Source organism: Nipponia nippon, unplaced genomic scaffold (assembly GCF_047370975.1).
Source record: "Nipponia nippon isolate SJK-2023a ecotype South Korea unplaced genomic scaffold, ASM4737097v1 scaffold_6, whole genome shotgun sequence".
Taxonomy (NCBI): domain Eukaryota; kingdom Metazoa; phylum Chordata; class Aves; order Pelecaniformes; family Threskiornithidae; genus Nipponia; species Nipponia nippon.
In genome coordinates this window covers 79,917,344-79,933,146 of record NW_028262380.1, presented here as the reverse complement: position 1 = coordinate 79,933,146, position 15,803 = coordinate 79,917,344, and the positions used below count along the sequence as shown (strand labels likewise).

General features: G+C 42.7%; 1 protein-coding gene across 7 annotated transcripts in view; it reads right to left on the bottom strand.

Annotated features, from left to right (window-relative positions):
• ARSJ (arylsulfatase family member J) overlaps window positions 1-15,803 on the bottom strand; it is a 214,108-nt gene that overhangs the window by 32,140 nt on the left and 166,165 nt on the right. For 6 of the 7 annotated variants that reach the window (XM_087737055.1, XM_009472367.2, XM_087737054.1 and 3 more), the window contains 3 exons: window positions 15,333-15,429; window positions 14,622-15,237; window positions 13,160-13,545 (listed from right to left, as the gene is read on the bottom strand). In XM_087737055.1, the coding sequence (XP_087593181.1) occupies window positions 13,160-13,536 (377 nt within the window). In that variant the 5' untranslated portion in view covers window positions 13,537-13,545; window positions 14,622-15,237; window positions 15,333-15,429. The remainder of the gene's footprint in view (window positions 1-13,159; window positions 13,546-14,621; window positions 15,238-15,332; window positions 15,430-15,803) is intronic. The other variant, XM_087737059.1, reaches the window with a different exon arrangement.

The following is a 15,803-nucleotide window of genomic DNA, read 5'->3' as shown; positions in this document are numbered from 1 at the left end:
CCTCCTGTATCTGCTTCTGACCCTAAATACATTTATTATGAAGATCAATAATTTTCCAAGGAGAGGAAATGCCCCCCAAGCCTCCCCCCAAAACCCAACTATGACATGAAATCATTTCACACAGAAATGCGTTACTCTGATATTTTTTTCTTTTAAGATGTCTCAAACTGTGACTTGTTTATCAAGAAAAACAAAGCAGAATAGCCCACAAACTTAATTTTGCCTTACCTAAGCTGACTCACCATGGTAATGGTAGCAAAATATATGTTTTTGCTACTGAAGTGAGCAGGTATGACTCAGTTACATAGAGGACACATGTTGAATAATACAAGTGTCATCTTGATACGCCAGTTTTTCAGATTCAAAAGCACTATAAGGACTTGCTCAGAAAAGCTACTTCTATATAAACAAAACCATTAAATCAGCTTACTGGTAAAGATCATGCCTAGTTGACAAATGCAGTGTAGGAGATAACAGAATTCAGACAATTAAACCTCAGTGCACTTCAAGGTCATGTTTAGTAGCAGCAGGCCTGGTATCAAAAGGATGCTGAAGAAAGCCACTTGGCTTCTCGCAACAACACAGATAAGAGCCTTGAGGTTAGTCTAGAAGACATTAACACGCTACTTGAGCTGTATTTCCCCAGTGGAAAAAACCCAATGTTTTGCATGGCAGAAGTATGATGTACTATATAGAAAGCTCTGAGCTCAAAGCAAGCAGAAGCATTGCTACTGAAAACATCTATGAAAATACTTGACTCCTCCACATGGAGGCTAAAAAGCCTGCTGCTGCTGGGCTCTGCTCTGCAACCAACTCAACCCTGGCAAGACTCATTCTGCAAATCATCACCACAAACAGATAAAGCAGTCCCAAAATTTCAAACTGATGCAAGGAACATGAAAACAGAAGCTGGTAACAACGGAAACCCAATACACACACCTTGCAATTGTCTCAGGTGGCAAAAACATACAAAATGTTGAAGTCAACAGAGAACCTTAAAACTCTGAGAGATGCTACATGCGGTTTCACCGTGGGAAGTACATTACTGCCAAAGGTTATAAAATGAGATCTGTGACAGAGTAAAGACTCAACAGGGCTATAAGAGTGCCAAACAGTATTACCTAAGCTCTTAATCATCACATAAGACTGCATCACTTACAGCATATATACCTAGTATTACCAAGATGGCCAAATATTCCTCAGTTTATCACAGAGGCTCATTCTTTTTAATCTCAAATGAAGCCTTAAAGGTTTTGCAATGTAAAAGGGCCAAAGTTGTATAGTTACAAAATTAAGAACCAAGGAAACGTTATCTTCCTTCTCTACTGTATACAGGATCAAATTCTCATCTTCCTATTAAAATTAATCCCATGTTGTAACAGCAGCAACAACGAAGTTACAAAGAAAGAAGACAGAAATAAATCTCACAAATTGTATAACCGCTTCAGCGAAGTACATACCTGACACATCTAAATCTCTCCATCTTTAGTAATGTATGTATTTCCTGCATAGATCTGGTAAAAGTACAGGCGACTGTTCAGAATTTGAGATAGGATGCTAAATTTAGGGGTCTTATATTCTCACCAGTATGCTGTGTTCTTAAAGAAACAAGACTTTAATAGGGTTGTAATAACAGCGACTCAGGAGAGCGAGTGTTCAGACTGGTTACGAGGGCCATAAACCACGCAGGCAAACACTCCAAAGACTTTATTTTTTGCCTACAGTACTTCCACAGGTGAAGAAACAACACAGAAGTAAGTTGCTCCTTCCTCCTCTCCACCAGGAATTTTATTGTGACAAATTAGAACCATAAAATAATTTAGGTTGGAAGCGACTTGTGGAGGTCATTTGGTCCAACCCCCTACAGAAGCAGGGCTAATTCCAAGCTAAACCAGGTTGCTCAGGGCACTCTCCACTTGACTTTAAATTTCTCCAAGAGTGGAAACGGCACAACCGCTCTGAGCAGCCTGATCTAGCCTTGATGCGACCAGTGCCCATTGCCTTTCTTCCTCTCCCTGGGCACCTCTGAAAGAACCTGCTTCTGCCATCTCTGCTCCTCCCAGGAGGTTGGCGAAGACAGAGATGAGATTCCCCTCAGCCTTGCCTTTTGCGCAGTAACAAACCCAGCCCTCAAAGCCTCACCTTGTGTATCAGGCGGTGAGAAACCTGAAGAAAAGCATCCTATAGGAGAGTAAATTCTAAAAGCAGACTGGAAATCGGAATGCATTTGAAATTATGGTAGTAAGGTAAGTACAAAAGTCAAAAAACTTGGCTTTACGAGGTATCAGCAAACATACTAGAACAGCTTTCTCTGAAATCTCTTGAAAACAGGACCATGGAACAGTTAAGGAAGGCGCTGCCATTATGCTGTGGTCATTGACAAATTCCCCAAACTAATTTCATCAGTTGGCCCTTAAAAAGGAAAAAAAAAAAAAAAATCTATTTTTAAGAGATGAATGGAAATATGAGAAAGTTCATGAAACAGTTTTCTTAAGCTCACTAAAATTGATAACTTGGTAAAGCTAGGGAATTTCCTAACAACAGTCTAGATCCCAATTTCTTGAATACTTTGCAGTATTTTCTTATTTCCAGGAGGAAACAAGCAATAAAAGAGAATTTATAAAGTCAATGTGTCCCTGCTATATAATACAAGTTGGCAGGAGGCCTAATTAATCAACCTCCAGAGGTCCCCTCAAACCCAATTTTCTATGATTCTATGAACTATAATACATGACAAGTAAAACTAAGTATATAAAATGTGATGGTAAGTATTGTTTTGACAAAGTTTATTAAATTCAGAGAGGCATAATTTGTGAGGTGACAGTATACCTATTAGAGTATATTTAGTTTAAAGACACTACATTGCTTCCCCTTACCCTGAGACTAATTTTCTCCACTCCCTCCAGCTTCACATTTTCCTCAAATTGTAATGTTTCTTCAAATTTGTAATTTTCTCCTCCTTCAAAACAGAAGGGAACTCATTCCTTATGAGAGCTTATTATCAGAGATTGCCTCCACAGTAGTACCTTGGTACCCACTTATGTTCTATAAATGTTAAGAAAAATTACATAACGTTCTCTCATAATGGTACAATATTCTCTATCAAGAAAGAAACTCTTTAAAATGTATAAATGAAGAGAAAGATGGACTGAATCTGAAAACGGACATAAGAGATTTAGCTAGAAAACAGCTAATATTCTGATGAATAGATTAATTGGAATGAAAATGTACTCCAAAAAGCTGAATTAGTATTTCAAACTTTTTTTTTCAAAAAGTAAAAATAAAAGCAAAATAAAAGCCAGAGCAATTTAGTTAGAATCCTGCATTTCTCTATAACCAGATGAAAATATCACCAAGAAATAAGGACACTGTGCAACTTTTAGGACTAAATATCAGGTATTTTTAATTATTAGAAGAGAGATGTTTGATTCTTTTGAATATTTTAACATTCAACAATGGGAAATGTCATTTTTCCACTGTCCCTCACGGAAACTGCCTGTATGCCATCGCTCTGTGCCATGATACGACAAACACTTCAGAGGAAGAGAACTCCATAGCATCAATAAATCGTATTTTGAAGTATCTTTATCACGTGGATCTCTATGCGCAAAACGATAATCAGACCATGCAACGTGTACAACAGAAGCTCGAAACCGATCACCTAGGAAGACGCATTGCAAAGTCTGTCTTTCACTTAGTGTGCTAAGCAAACTGAGACAGAAGGAGGGAGTTTAGGCCTGATTCTACGTATCTGCTGAGGATTGCGACTTTAAGCAAGGTTAAGATTTGGAGGACCTTCTTTTGTACTGTTTTTAATATTGTTTAAAGCTTCCAAATATTGGAATAAACACTTCCATACTTATGCTTATAAATCTTAATAACCAAATACATTTCTATGACATATTATATGCCTTTTACAGGAGGCATTGGACTGCTTTTTCCTCCAACACATGGGATGGGAATGCACATTTGGTGCCTCAGATGTAAACCACTATTAGCTCCAGGCTCCTTCTCGCGTTCCTCCCGCCCCAGCCCGCGAGGACCCCCCAGGTCATACACTTGCTGCTGCCACCAGTCCAGCAGCCTTCCCCCTTCCCATCACACCCCTGCCCATGTGCAAGATGCAGTTCCTCTGCGGATCACAACCACCCACCTACAAATACTACGTGCCACGGCAGCGAGAAAGCTGTCACGACACAAATGTCTTTATTAATCGGGTGTCCGAGTGTAAGAAAAATAAGGTGTGGGTTTGGTTCCTATACATTGATTTTCTGCCTCTAGGTTGAAAATAAAGGCTCTGGGGCCACAGCATACTTACAATATTAATAATGTCTACCTTAATGCTTATTACCTAATACAGTGTCTTCACATACGTACTTGGGAAGATATTTTAGTATTTGAAGCATATTAAAAAGTACTTCATTACGCCAGATTTGTTTTCTAACTCTAGCAACATTTCCCCAAACACCCCCCCAAGCTAGAGCTTGACACTATGGTGATAACAGCCTGAATTAATAAGCAGGTGATAGCTGACACAGTTAATTAACGTTATTACAATTGCAGTCGAACTAGAATCATGAAACATGTTTAACTTATTTCTTATTATGAGCCAGCAGGTACAATAAAGTTCCCTATTTAAAATTTTTCAATTTCATCACAGACCACAAAAAGTCAAAAGCTATTTCAGTCAAACCTCAATGGTTAAAACATCTTTTATATTAATATTTTAAATTTGTAATCCATTAGCGTTATCTTGATTTCTTTCTGACCTCTTCATATTGCATGTCAGCCTACCAATTTACATTTACAGAGACAAGCTGAGGTCCCCAGCCAGGTCTACTGGCTTTTAAGTAAGAAAACAAATAAATTGGGCAGCTATTATAAAATGACTACTGATACAGAGAAAGCAAACACTTCCTACACAGGGTCACTCACACAGGCGCAATCTTCGTTTACCTTGTACTATTTATATTAATCTAATGGATTAAGGCTGATGAAATGACCTCATTCATTCTTAAGCATACATTCTAAAACTAAGCAAACTCACCTCAGGATACAAAGTCTGACTACGAATCAATACAAAACAAGGCAAAATTACAGGGGAAATAGGAAATCTCAAAGATTTACAGCTAGGAATTAACGAGAAAGTGCTAGCTCCTCACACTGCAAGAAACTGTACTAGTCCAAGTACAAGTACAAGTTCCATAAATCTAATCGCTTAGTTTTCATCTGCTCATCTTTCTTGACATGTGGTACTACAAAATAAATGCTTATACTTCTAGTTTATCTTATTTTATTATGATTTTATTTGCCTGTGCACATATTAATGAAATATTACTCTAAGGATATGAAATATTACAACAAGAATATCCTCAATTCTATGGGGACTGCTTTGTTAGACACACATCATGGGAACAAAAAAAAAGAAGCACATTTTTAATGGATTCAAGCACGATCAAACATTTTATAAGTTTAAAGATCTCCATTACCTTAAAACAACATTGTATTAATGTGTGCAGAGGCCCTGATTCAATATAACAAATATGAAATTGATTTCAAACCAAAAGCGCAGAAAAACTCAAAACCACAAGTAAGATAAACTCAATTATGAAAACAAATCCCTGGGCCTGACATTATCACCAACACAAGTGTCACAAAGACAAAAAGAAAGTAGACAGATCTTTCCCTTCTTCTGACCTTTAGTTCATGAATCTGGCAAATCTTTCTATGAAATGCAAAGTATTTTAATGAAAATATGAATTTAATTTGTCCAAATTTTAAGTCCCATCTAACTTGATCATCTTGGTCTAAATCCTTTGACATGAAAGTAAACCCCATCTTTTTCCTACAGTTTTATTTCCAGACATCCATCTCAGTTTCCCATCTTGACTTGCTTAAAGGGTCTTTCGAAGGAAGAGTAACATTGAAAAGCGAGCGCTGTTATAATCAGAGTCCACCACTACCACTCATTCAAGTTATTGTTACAGGCAGCAATATGCACCATCAATTACAAAGCAAACATAGCAGGAACAATGCTGAATGAGCAAAATTCCTTAATTATTTTAAGCCTAACTTTTCCATGGAATATATTTTCTCTTTTCCAGTTAAAAAACAAAACAAAACCTCACAGGCTAAAAGTCTATAACTTAAGCTCCTCAGAGTACCGATCATTTACAATCACAGACTTTATAAATTTATTTCCAACTGTTTCTTTAACTTAATGCACTTCATATAAATTGGACAATGAAAAAAGAGTTAATCCATTTCCACTATGTAAGTAGTTATAGACGTCAGTAACACCGTGTTTCTCTTACAAGCAGCAGACTTAAACTATCAAACGATATTCTTAAATGTTACCAGAAAGTGATGCAAGAAAAAGTTATCACAACCTGTACCACACTTTGCTACTTCCTCCATGTTATTTTTTTTTCATCTTTATTGTTTACATGTAGTTTCCTTTCCAACTCTTTCCTCCAAATGTTCCCTTGTACAGCACGTTAGTAATTACGGTGATCCGGACAGACTTCTTACAGCTTAAGACCATAGAGCAGTTCAGTACCTGGATCTAATTTTCTGCAGAAGGAACAGAGGAGAGCACAGAGGCAGAACAAAACAAGAAAAGCAAGTCCTAGAATTTAATTATTTATTCGTTCTCTGTGTATGCTGCATATATGTGTGTGTATAAATATGTGTGCATATATATATATGGACAATGTCATCCTAAGTGAAAGACCTAAGAAGAACATAGAAAAAGATACCTCAACATCTTTGGCAGCAGTCCCACAAATTGTCCTGAAAGAAGTCAGCAGAAATAAATAATTACATACCACAAGAGTTATGAAGGCCAAGGGGGAAAAATATTTTGAAAATTTTCTGAGAAAATGAGGACATGGGAAATAGGAATTTCTAGGAGAAAACTGAAATGAAGCTTTCACACACACTACTTTCTTTCAGAATGAACACTGAAATAATTTCTAGCGTTTAAAAATATTTTATGAACGCTCTCCTTCAGAACGCCTTCTGTAGTTAATATGTACTTCAAATGAGCCACAGATGAATATGATTTGGAAGAGAAGCCATCCAGTTCAACCCTTTTCCCCAAGACAGATTCAACTACATTATGTCATTCCTGACATATTTGTCTTGTCTGTTCTTAATGACTGCCAATGAAGAAACTCAGCAATTTCCCAAAGCCAGCTATCCCAGTGTTTCACAATCTTTAGCATTTGAAAGTTTTCCCTATTATCTAACCTGAAGTTTTTTGTCTACTCAAGCAAGCCCCTCATTTCTTGTACCATCCATTACAACGCTGAAAACACATTATACCCTTTCTCTTTGTGTAGCTCTTAAAATACTGAAGACTTATCACGTCCCTTCTCATTTTTCTCTTCTTTAGACTAAACAGCTCCGTTTCTTCTGATCTTTTCTCCACAGCTATCTTTCTGTGGTATCTGATCACCCTTATCTGGACATGCTCCAGTGAGGCACATTGCTCTTGGAGAGCGATGCCCAAGTTTGGGCACAAGTGCTCCTCCAGCTGTAGAGCAGAAGGGCTGCTTCACATATCTACTAGGCTCCCCTGTTTATACAAACTGGTATGATGATTGCCTTTTTTTGTAACAGCGTGACATTGCTGACTTTATATTCAGTGCATGATTCGCTATAATTCCAACTACTTTTCTAAAGAAATGCTGTCTAAGCGTCGTTCGCCATCCTCTGCTTGTAAAGTTATTCTTGCTCCAGCACAGTATCTTCTATTTATCACTGCTGACTTTAATTCTGCTTCTTTTCAGATTATTTCTCTAATTCGTCAAGATGATTTTCAATATCACTACAGTCCCTTCATGCTGACAGTCCCTCCTATCTTAGTGGCATATTTAATCAGAAGATTTTATTTCATCATTCAGGTTCTTAATGGAAACACTGCCAAGTCTCTTTACTTCACAGCAGGTAAGTATCAGACCATCTCTTGATACTTAGGGCTGATATTCTGCAGTCCTTCGTATTTTCTTAACTACAAAATAGGGAATATCTATAATGGAGCGCTACATACATTTCCCAGTGTTCCCATCAAGTCTTTGAGACCCTTCATTCCAACTCAGAGCACAGAAGATAACTTCCCAGTCACACATCATAGTCCTGGATCCTTCTCAGAGCAACCAAACTGCTGAAACTGCAGTTTGGACCATTATGCACCCAGGAGGCGGGGAAAGAGAAGGCTTACCAAGAAGTCTGAACCCCCAGAATACAATATTTCTGTTTGCTTGCAAGTCAGCTGCACTTCTTCCAATTAAAAGTATTTTAACTTTCCTCTAGTCTATCTCTGTTTGTCCAAATAACTCTTAGTTTGCCAAGACATTGTCATTTTTAATGGTGAACTATATATTGCTACGCAGGGATGCCTACACAAAAATACATATTAACTAGCTATATATAGCTATATATATTTATAAATGTGGAATATTTCTATAATTAGATAACGGATATAATTATTTATATGAAAATAACACTTTAATTATGCTTACTGGTTGTACAATCTATTTCTGTCTGCTTCGGATGAGCAAATTCTCAACATTTCATTTTATCCCAGGGTAAAAAAGGATTTATTTCCCCAGACCTTCAACATTTCTCACAATCTTCCACCTCCACATTCCATCCACTGTGCAAGGCTCATTCTTGAGATTAGCGTAGGGCTTCCATGATTCATAAGCATTCACTGTAAAAGGGAGTTCAGATTCCTTAGCCATCTGTAACCCTAGCTGCGCATCCGTTTCTACACCAGAGATCCCCACTCTTGCGTAGGTCAGGAACCTTCCTGTGGCCCAAAGGGATTCCAGTGCAGATAATGGTCCTAAGGTTACAAGTCTGATGGTCAGCAGAAAACTGGGAGCCTGGAAGAGGAAGTAGTTGTCTGCTGCCTACCTAATGCCAGAAACATTTATGGCATATTACGACTAGATTCCTTCTGTTCTTATCAGTCAGTCTTATTTCTCAAATTCTTTTGCTAAATTAAGTATTGCTCCAGCACATACAATTACACTGCATAATACCCTCTATAGAATTGGGTCAGCTACCCCAACAGATGTTCATCTAAGCTTATAGTCTCTTTGCCTCACCAGCTCAAAGGAAAACTCTTCCTTTTGGTCATAATCTTTCAAAATGTCTTAAAAAACTCTGGGAAACTGTCCACACGCTGACTATGCTTCCATAATTCTTCATTTGAAATGGAGATGACTCTTCATGATAATGAAACTTAACAAATTATCTAAATAAGCAATGCCACATGTGACCATAACGGATCAATCTTATACTTCCTACCTCATCTCAATCCACTCTCATACACGCACACGCAGAAAACTTCACACACAAATAATCTTAGATTTTCCTAGTACGTCACATGACCTGTATTGTTCCATAAATCAAGATCTTCTTAAACTGTACTACTAAAGTGGTCTACAGGATTACTGATGCGACGAAAACTCATCAAGGCTATTAAGTGGACAGATACAACAGCTAACTCAGTAAGTGCTCCGCCAGCCGGCTGCTGGCCACAGCCTGAGCATTCGTGTGCGTTCTTCACCCCTTTTCCTAGGGGGGAGAACTTGAATACTCGAAGTCTGAGCCACTATTTTTTATGTTCTTCTTTGTAAATTACAATAGCATAAACAACAGAAATGTGTTTATTTTTAATTTCTTTCACAGATGAGCTAAAAAGTAGTCTTTTGGTTTAGCTGCGTTCTGTACCACATTCACGTCTCTCTGCATCTTAAGGATACTCCAGCATGGCTGATGTATGCACACAGGCAAATTTCTTCTCACCTAACTCAGTGCCTGTGTAAGAGAGTTTTCACCTCGGCAGCAGTTTAAAGCTAGGTAGCCTGAGCTATTCTGCTTAAATTATTTAGTTTATTGAGGCATGACTATTACTTTCAAGAAGAAAACACAAAAAAATACCGTATCACGCAATACAATTGGTCTGGAGAATAACTTATGTTCACTTGCATCCTTTAGGAGAAGGAGGAAAAAAAAAAAAAAAAGCCAAACATGCCTACAGCCTTCCTACAATTTATCAGCAGGTCAACAACCTCTTGAGTATATGCAGGCCACTGCCCTGCTCAAGCCAGCACAAAGCAACGACAGGGATGAGTCTCCAAAAACCACTGCTGATCAAATTTTCAATCCAGCTGTAGGAGCTCAGGCGGGAACCAGGAGCAGCACAAGCCAGAGCAAACTCTCTCGCCCAGGTCACTTCTGCGATCGCGGTCGTGCAGCTGCGGCGCACGGGCTGAGCTGCTCTCCCAGAGCCGCCTCCCTTACCTCCCCGCGTTGGCCCCAGCGCAGCCGGCCGGGAGAGCACATCACACGTGGCACTCAGCCCACTGGCTCACACTTTTCTTCTCTGTTCCCAAGATTCAGCTCAGCTGCAACCCCCTCCCCACACCCATAAATAAAGCCCAAAACAAAAAGCTGTAGAAGCCAGCCTTACGATTAGCCTAAAAGCAATAGCTTTTGATGGAGTGAATGGGGAAAGAGGTAACACCGGCAGAAAGCAAGACATGAAAGTAGGCCAAAGCCTCGAGCACAGGACATAAGAAAGCAAACAGAGGGAAGCAGAAGTGGGCAGAAAGACAGGCTCACCAGCTGTTATGCTGTGGTATGGCACGAAGGGGAAGAAAAGAGCTAATTCTACCTCTTCCTTTTAACGTGTCACCTCCAACCTCCTTCCCTGGGCTCATTCACCAGCACAGGACAGCCACCAAAAGAAGGGTCTCTTTACTAACACAAGCTTTAGAGGGACTGCCTGGAGACCTAGGACGAATTTGGAGCATTCGAAGTCTCTTTGCCTGAAGTCTAACGTCCACATGACAACCTGAGTCACCGCTCCCTAATGAGCCTGGTTTGCACAAGCCCCTCTGTTTTCCATAGATCACTCGGGTAATGTTTGGAACACGTTAAGCATGGTACGTGCATTGGGAGGCATGGAGCATCCAGGTGATCCTTCAGCAGACGAGCAGCCCTTTAGCCTTAAACTAACACTTTGGAGTTCAAGAAATAACAGTGCTTCTCCTGGATTAGAGGTTTCTGAGTCCTGGCATTTTAATTAAGGTACCTCTACTAAGAAAGCATTAAAAGTACTTATCACTAGCATTTCTCTTCAGCCAGAAGGCACAGTAGTACCTTCTGAATCTGCCTTGTTAATACTCTACCCAAAGCTATTAACCCCTCACCATTCCCTCCCTTACTTCTCAGTCACGCGAGGCAGTTCTTTCTCTCTGCTGCTCCTTTCTCCCAAAGTAGAACAACATGAAAAAAATGTTCTAAGGGTTTTAGACCAGCAGACTAAGAAAATAAAAACGAAGTATAAGCAAATTTCTTTTTTCCTATAAAAGGTTCCAAAACCAAAGTAGGCAGATTTGCAGAACCACTTCCGCCTGACGAGCCGATGAAAAGAGCAGGGCTCCTCAGAACACGCCTACCTTTTACTATTAGTATATATTTACACACAAGCTGCTCTATATTGAACGAAGGATTGAAACAGTTAAACTAAGTTACTGTTATTCCTTACTTCACTTTTATTCTTTTTCGTGTTCAGGCTACCTCTGCAGTTTCCAAGAGCCAGCGCAGCACCCTGGTTCCCCTGGAACCCAGTCGTCCCATCCCTCCAGCCGCTGCGTCAGTCATTGTTGTGCGGCACGACATTCCCTTTGTAAAGCACTGGTTCCCAAACCACCGTCCTCAGAAAGCTGGCTGGCTACATGCTGCTGGCGCAGGTCCTCGCTTCCAACTGCTGCGCGGCTTTAAAGACAACCAAGAGGCATTAAACACTATCCTGACACACATTTCCCCTTGTAAGCTGTTACTTCAGTTGCCGCAGGGCAACTATGTTCTCGTGAATGAGTGAGCAGATGTCTCAAAATAACTTCTAAGACACAGTCCACGTAAAGAAAAAGAAACAAAAAAAACCCCAAACAAACAAACAAACGTGTGGGAAGTCTTGCTCTAGATAACGTGTCAGCTCTCCATGCAAACATCCCTGGTCCAGCAAGCCTGGGAACTAGACCGAGACCAGGAATTATCTGCAGCTCTACCATATGGAGATGCAAGACACCAGGCCAGTTGCTTGTTTTATTTAAACATGTGTTTCTTTTACCAGCAATACTAACATTGCCTTGTTCCTGTTTATACTTAAGGAAAGGAGAAAATAAACTATGTAACTTTTTTCCTCTCATTTTGTTTTGCTCTTTTAAGAGTTCCCTGTTCCTGTCAAAGTGAGTTAAGCTAAACAGAAACAAGGTGGTTTTGTTCCAGAGTAAATGTGTCCACACTTGGAGTTATTTGGGAACTGTTCCTACAGTTCAAATACATGCCCCCCCCCCCCAGTCTTCATTAACCTTCACATGTAAGAAGGCCCTTAGGTTGGGTAGTTGGTTACGTACTTAATAGACCACAATAAAACACCATTTACCAGAGTCGGCAAAGCACACGATACCGACCCACTGCTTTCACTATTTTGGTGAGGCATCTATTTTGGTAGCTTAAGAGAAAAGCTTCTGATCGTTTGCAAAGCGGCAATCACATCGTGACAAAAGCGATACTGCAGCTCAGAGGATCCTGAGAGAGAGTTTGGATTCCCTGCCCTCATCCACATGTGACACACTAGGGAACCATCTCATAAATTCAATATAAGCCTGAGAGAACCCGCATTAAATCAAGGTTCAGCGAGAGCCGCGATCCAACGTGCTGGCTGCAACAAACGTACTGGAGAAAACGTAACGCTTTCAGTTCCCTACCACCGGCTCCTCCTGCAAGTCACTCTGAAATCGCACAGAAAATCTAGGCTGATCGCTTCCCAGTAATAGCGACGCTACTTGACAACTGGCACGTATGTTTGTAACGCAGTAAATGTAAACGTGCTATAGCACTCTGCAGGGGTAGCTCGCAGCGCTGACTCCTTATTGGCTCGCAGAGAGCGAGTTCTCACTTCGCTATTTCAAGACTATTAGAAAGTCCGTTTCGTTCAAGGTTTTTAAGTGAATCAGAAGACACCTCTCTGCCTACGGGACAAGGCAGAGGTGTGCCCAGCCAGGTTCGACCCCTGCTCTTTTCAACAGGGAGAGCGTTTAAGCTGGCGAGGCGAATGATGAAGTAGTAAACTTACTTTCCAGTGATAAATTGGCTTCTGGATGGTGTGCACATAGGCTGAACGTAATAGTTCTCCAGTTTAACCCCTTCGGCAGCTAGCTTGTCCAGAGTGGGCGTCCTGATCTCCGATCCGTGGTACCCTACGTCCCGGAATCCCTGGTCGTCAGCCAGGATGAAGATGATGTGAGGCTGCGAGCTGGGGCCGCCGGCCCCCGGCTCCTCGCCCAGCTCGGTCCTCGTCGCCTCCGTCTCTCCGGGGCCGAGTCCGAAGCTGTCCCAGGACAGGTAGCCGTAAGTGAGGAGGCTGAGCACCGAGAGGCCGGCCAGCACCCCCACCGCCAGCATTTTCCCCTTGCAGAGGCGGCGAGGCCAGCTACACCCACCGCCGGCCATTCACCTTGGCTAGGGCGAGAGCGGGAAAGAAGAGAAAAACAGTAATAAAAAGAAAACAAACAAACAAACCAACAAACAGAACCTCCCCGCAAGCCGAACGAGCCTCTGAGGCGGGGCAGGGACCGTCAGGGGTCCCGCCGGGCGGGCCGGCGGAGAGGAGCCCCGCTCACGACAGCCGCCACCGACTTCCAACAACTTCAGCCGCCGCCGCGGGAGCCGGTGCCGGTGCCGGCCGGGTGGGCAGGGCCCCGCCGGGGGTCACAGCATCCTCGGCCCGCCTCCGGCCCGCCGCCGGGGCGCCGCCGCCTGCCCGTCCCGGGGCCGCTGCCCACGGCGGGGGGAGCCGGGGCGCCCCGGGGCCGCGGGCCGGGCCGGGCCGCCGCCCCCTCCGCGCACACCGGCCCGCACGGCGCCCGCCGCCCGCCCCCCTCCGGGGCTGCCGGGCCGCCCCCGCCCCGCTCCGCCCCGCCTCTCCCCTCCCCGCCGCCGGGCAGCGGGACCCCGGCCCCGGGAGGCAGCCGGAGCCCTGCTCCCCCCGCCCTCTGCAAACCCATCTCCTTCCCCCCCCCGCCCCCGGCCAGCCCCCTCGGCGGCTTCTTTCTTTGCTTTTCTCCCCTTCCTTCCTTCCTTCCTTCCCCTCCCGGCCTCTCCCCCTCTCCCCGCACCTCCTCCCCTTCCTCGCCCGCCCCCCGGCCCCGCCAGCCGCTCGGGTGCTGCTGCTGCTTCCCCCCGCATTTCGGAGGCGAAGCCCCCCCGGCAAAGGGCAGCCCTTTCCGCCACGTCTCCTTCCCAGAGCTCGGTGGTCGTTTTGCCCTCCCTCCTCCCCGAAATATTGATTGTTTTAAGTGTTTCCGAAATCGCCACAAACATCTGGAAGGTATGAATGTACCGGATTTGTTTTCAGCCACAAACCAGTCTCAAGTCCCAAACCCTCCAATTCTGGTAAGGCTGTGGCAAACGCGAGGAATGCGCCGTTTCAAAGTACTATCATTTTTTAAAATTTGGGTTAAAGTATGAATGTGCTGCAGTTGCAAAATACAACTTCACCCCAGTCCTGAAAGACACTGAAGCAAGCAGAAACTTACATTCACGCATGGTTAGGCTAAAGTGAAGTAAATGTGCAGGTCTGACCTGTCTAACGTGAGTCATCATGACAGGAAGAACTTTTACTCAAACTAGATTTTATAAAGCATTAACTCTTCAACAGCCACTGGGATGAAATCCCCTAGTCACTGCATCGCTGCGTCGGCAGCCCTCCGAAGCTCCGGCTGGTCCCTGCGCACAGACAGCCTGGCGGGTAGCCCTCCCGCAGGAACGCTTCTCTCTCTCCTTTCTTAAGAGCTGATGGATTCTAGCATTCAGTCTACCCTTAAAACTTCGCCCTGCTCCCCACGGCTCTGAGCAATGCCGCCTCAGACAGCCTTCTGTAGGACGCAAGAGTATTTTTGGATGGGGAAGGAGCAGGGGGGGCTGCTCGTCTCACGGAGCACAACTTGCCTCGTGCACGGCGTGGTATTCGCTTGGGCGCCGCATGAAAAATCAAATCAGCTGGCGTAGGTTCTCTAATGAAAAGTTCCTGACATCAGCGTTATCGTATCAGAACAGAAGAGACGGCATGACAGTCAATTTAATGGTTCCCAGAGTTACTAGTTTTCTCCCAGATACACTTTCCAATGGATGTTTCGAAGAAGTTTCCGTGCACTAAATGGATAGAGCAGACACGAGAAACGGCTTCTTAACTGATATCCATAGCGTGCGTATTAGATGTCAAACATTGGCTTACACGCCTTAATTACCTTCAGTAACATCGTCTAATGCAAGTGTCTGGATTTTGCCTGCCTAGATGTCTGCACAAACGTAATTCAGTTCGTAGCAGCACTTGGTGTCCTTGTTCTGGAGAAACAAAAATAAAGTAACGCTGTCTTGAGGGAACTTTAATTTGGGTCGAATCTAACTGATTTTGGGCAACCTAATGTGAACAGCAATGTCCCCGCTCTAAAATTTCCACTGAAAAAGAGCTGTTCAGAAATAACTAAGTGTTGTGCTGCAGTTTACAATGCTGCAGCAGGGAGAACGCAGAAGTAAAAGTGGATTTAGTAATTTTAATGTGCTACCTAAGGGTTTGTCCACACTGGAAAGTGATATTGATAAAATTACATCTGCATTGTAAAACCTACAAAGTTTAACTCCTGAGGTAGAACATCTGAAATCAGAGGAACTTTACAGCATGTTAACTCAAGCTCTTTTCCAAAAAAATAAAAAAAAAC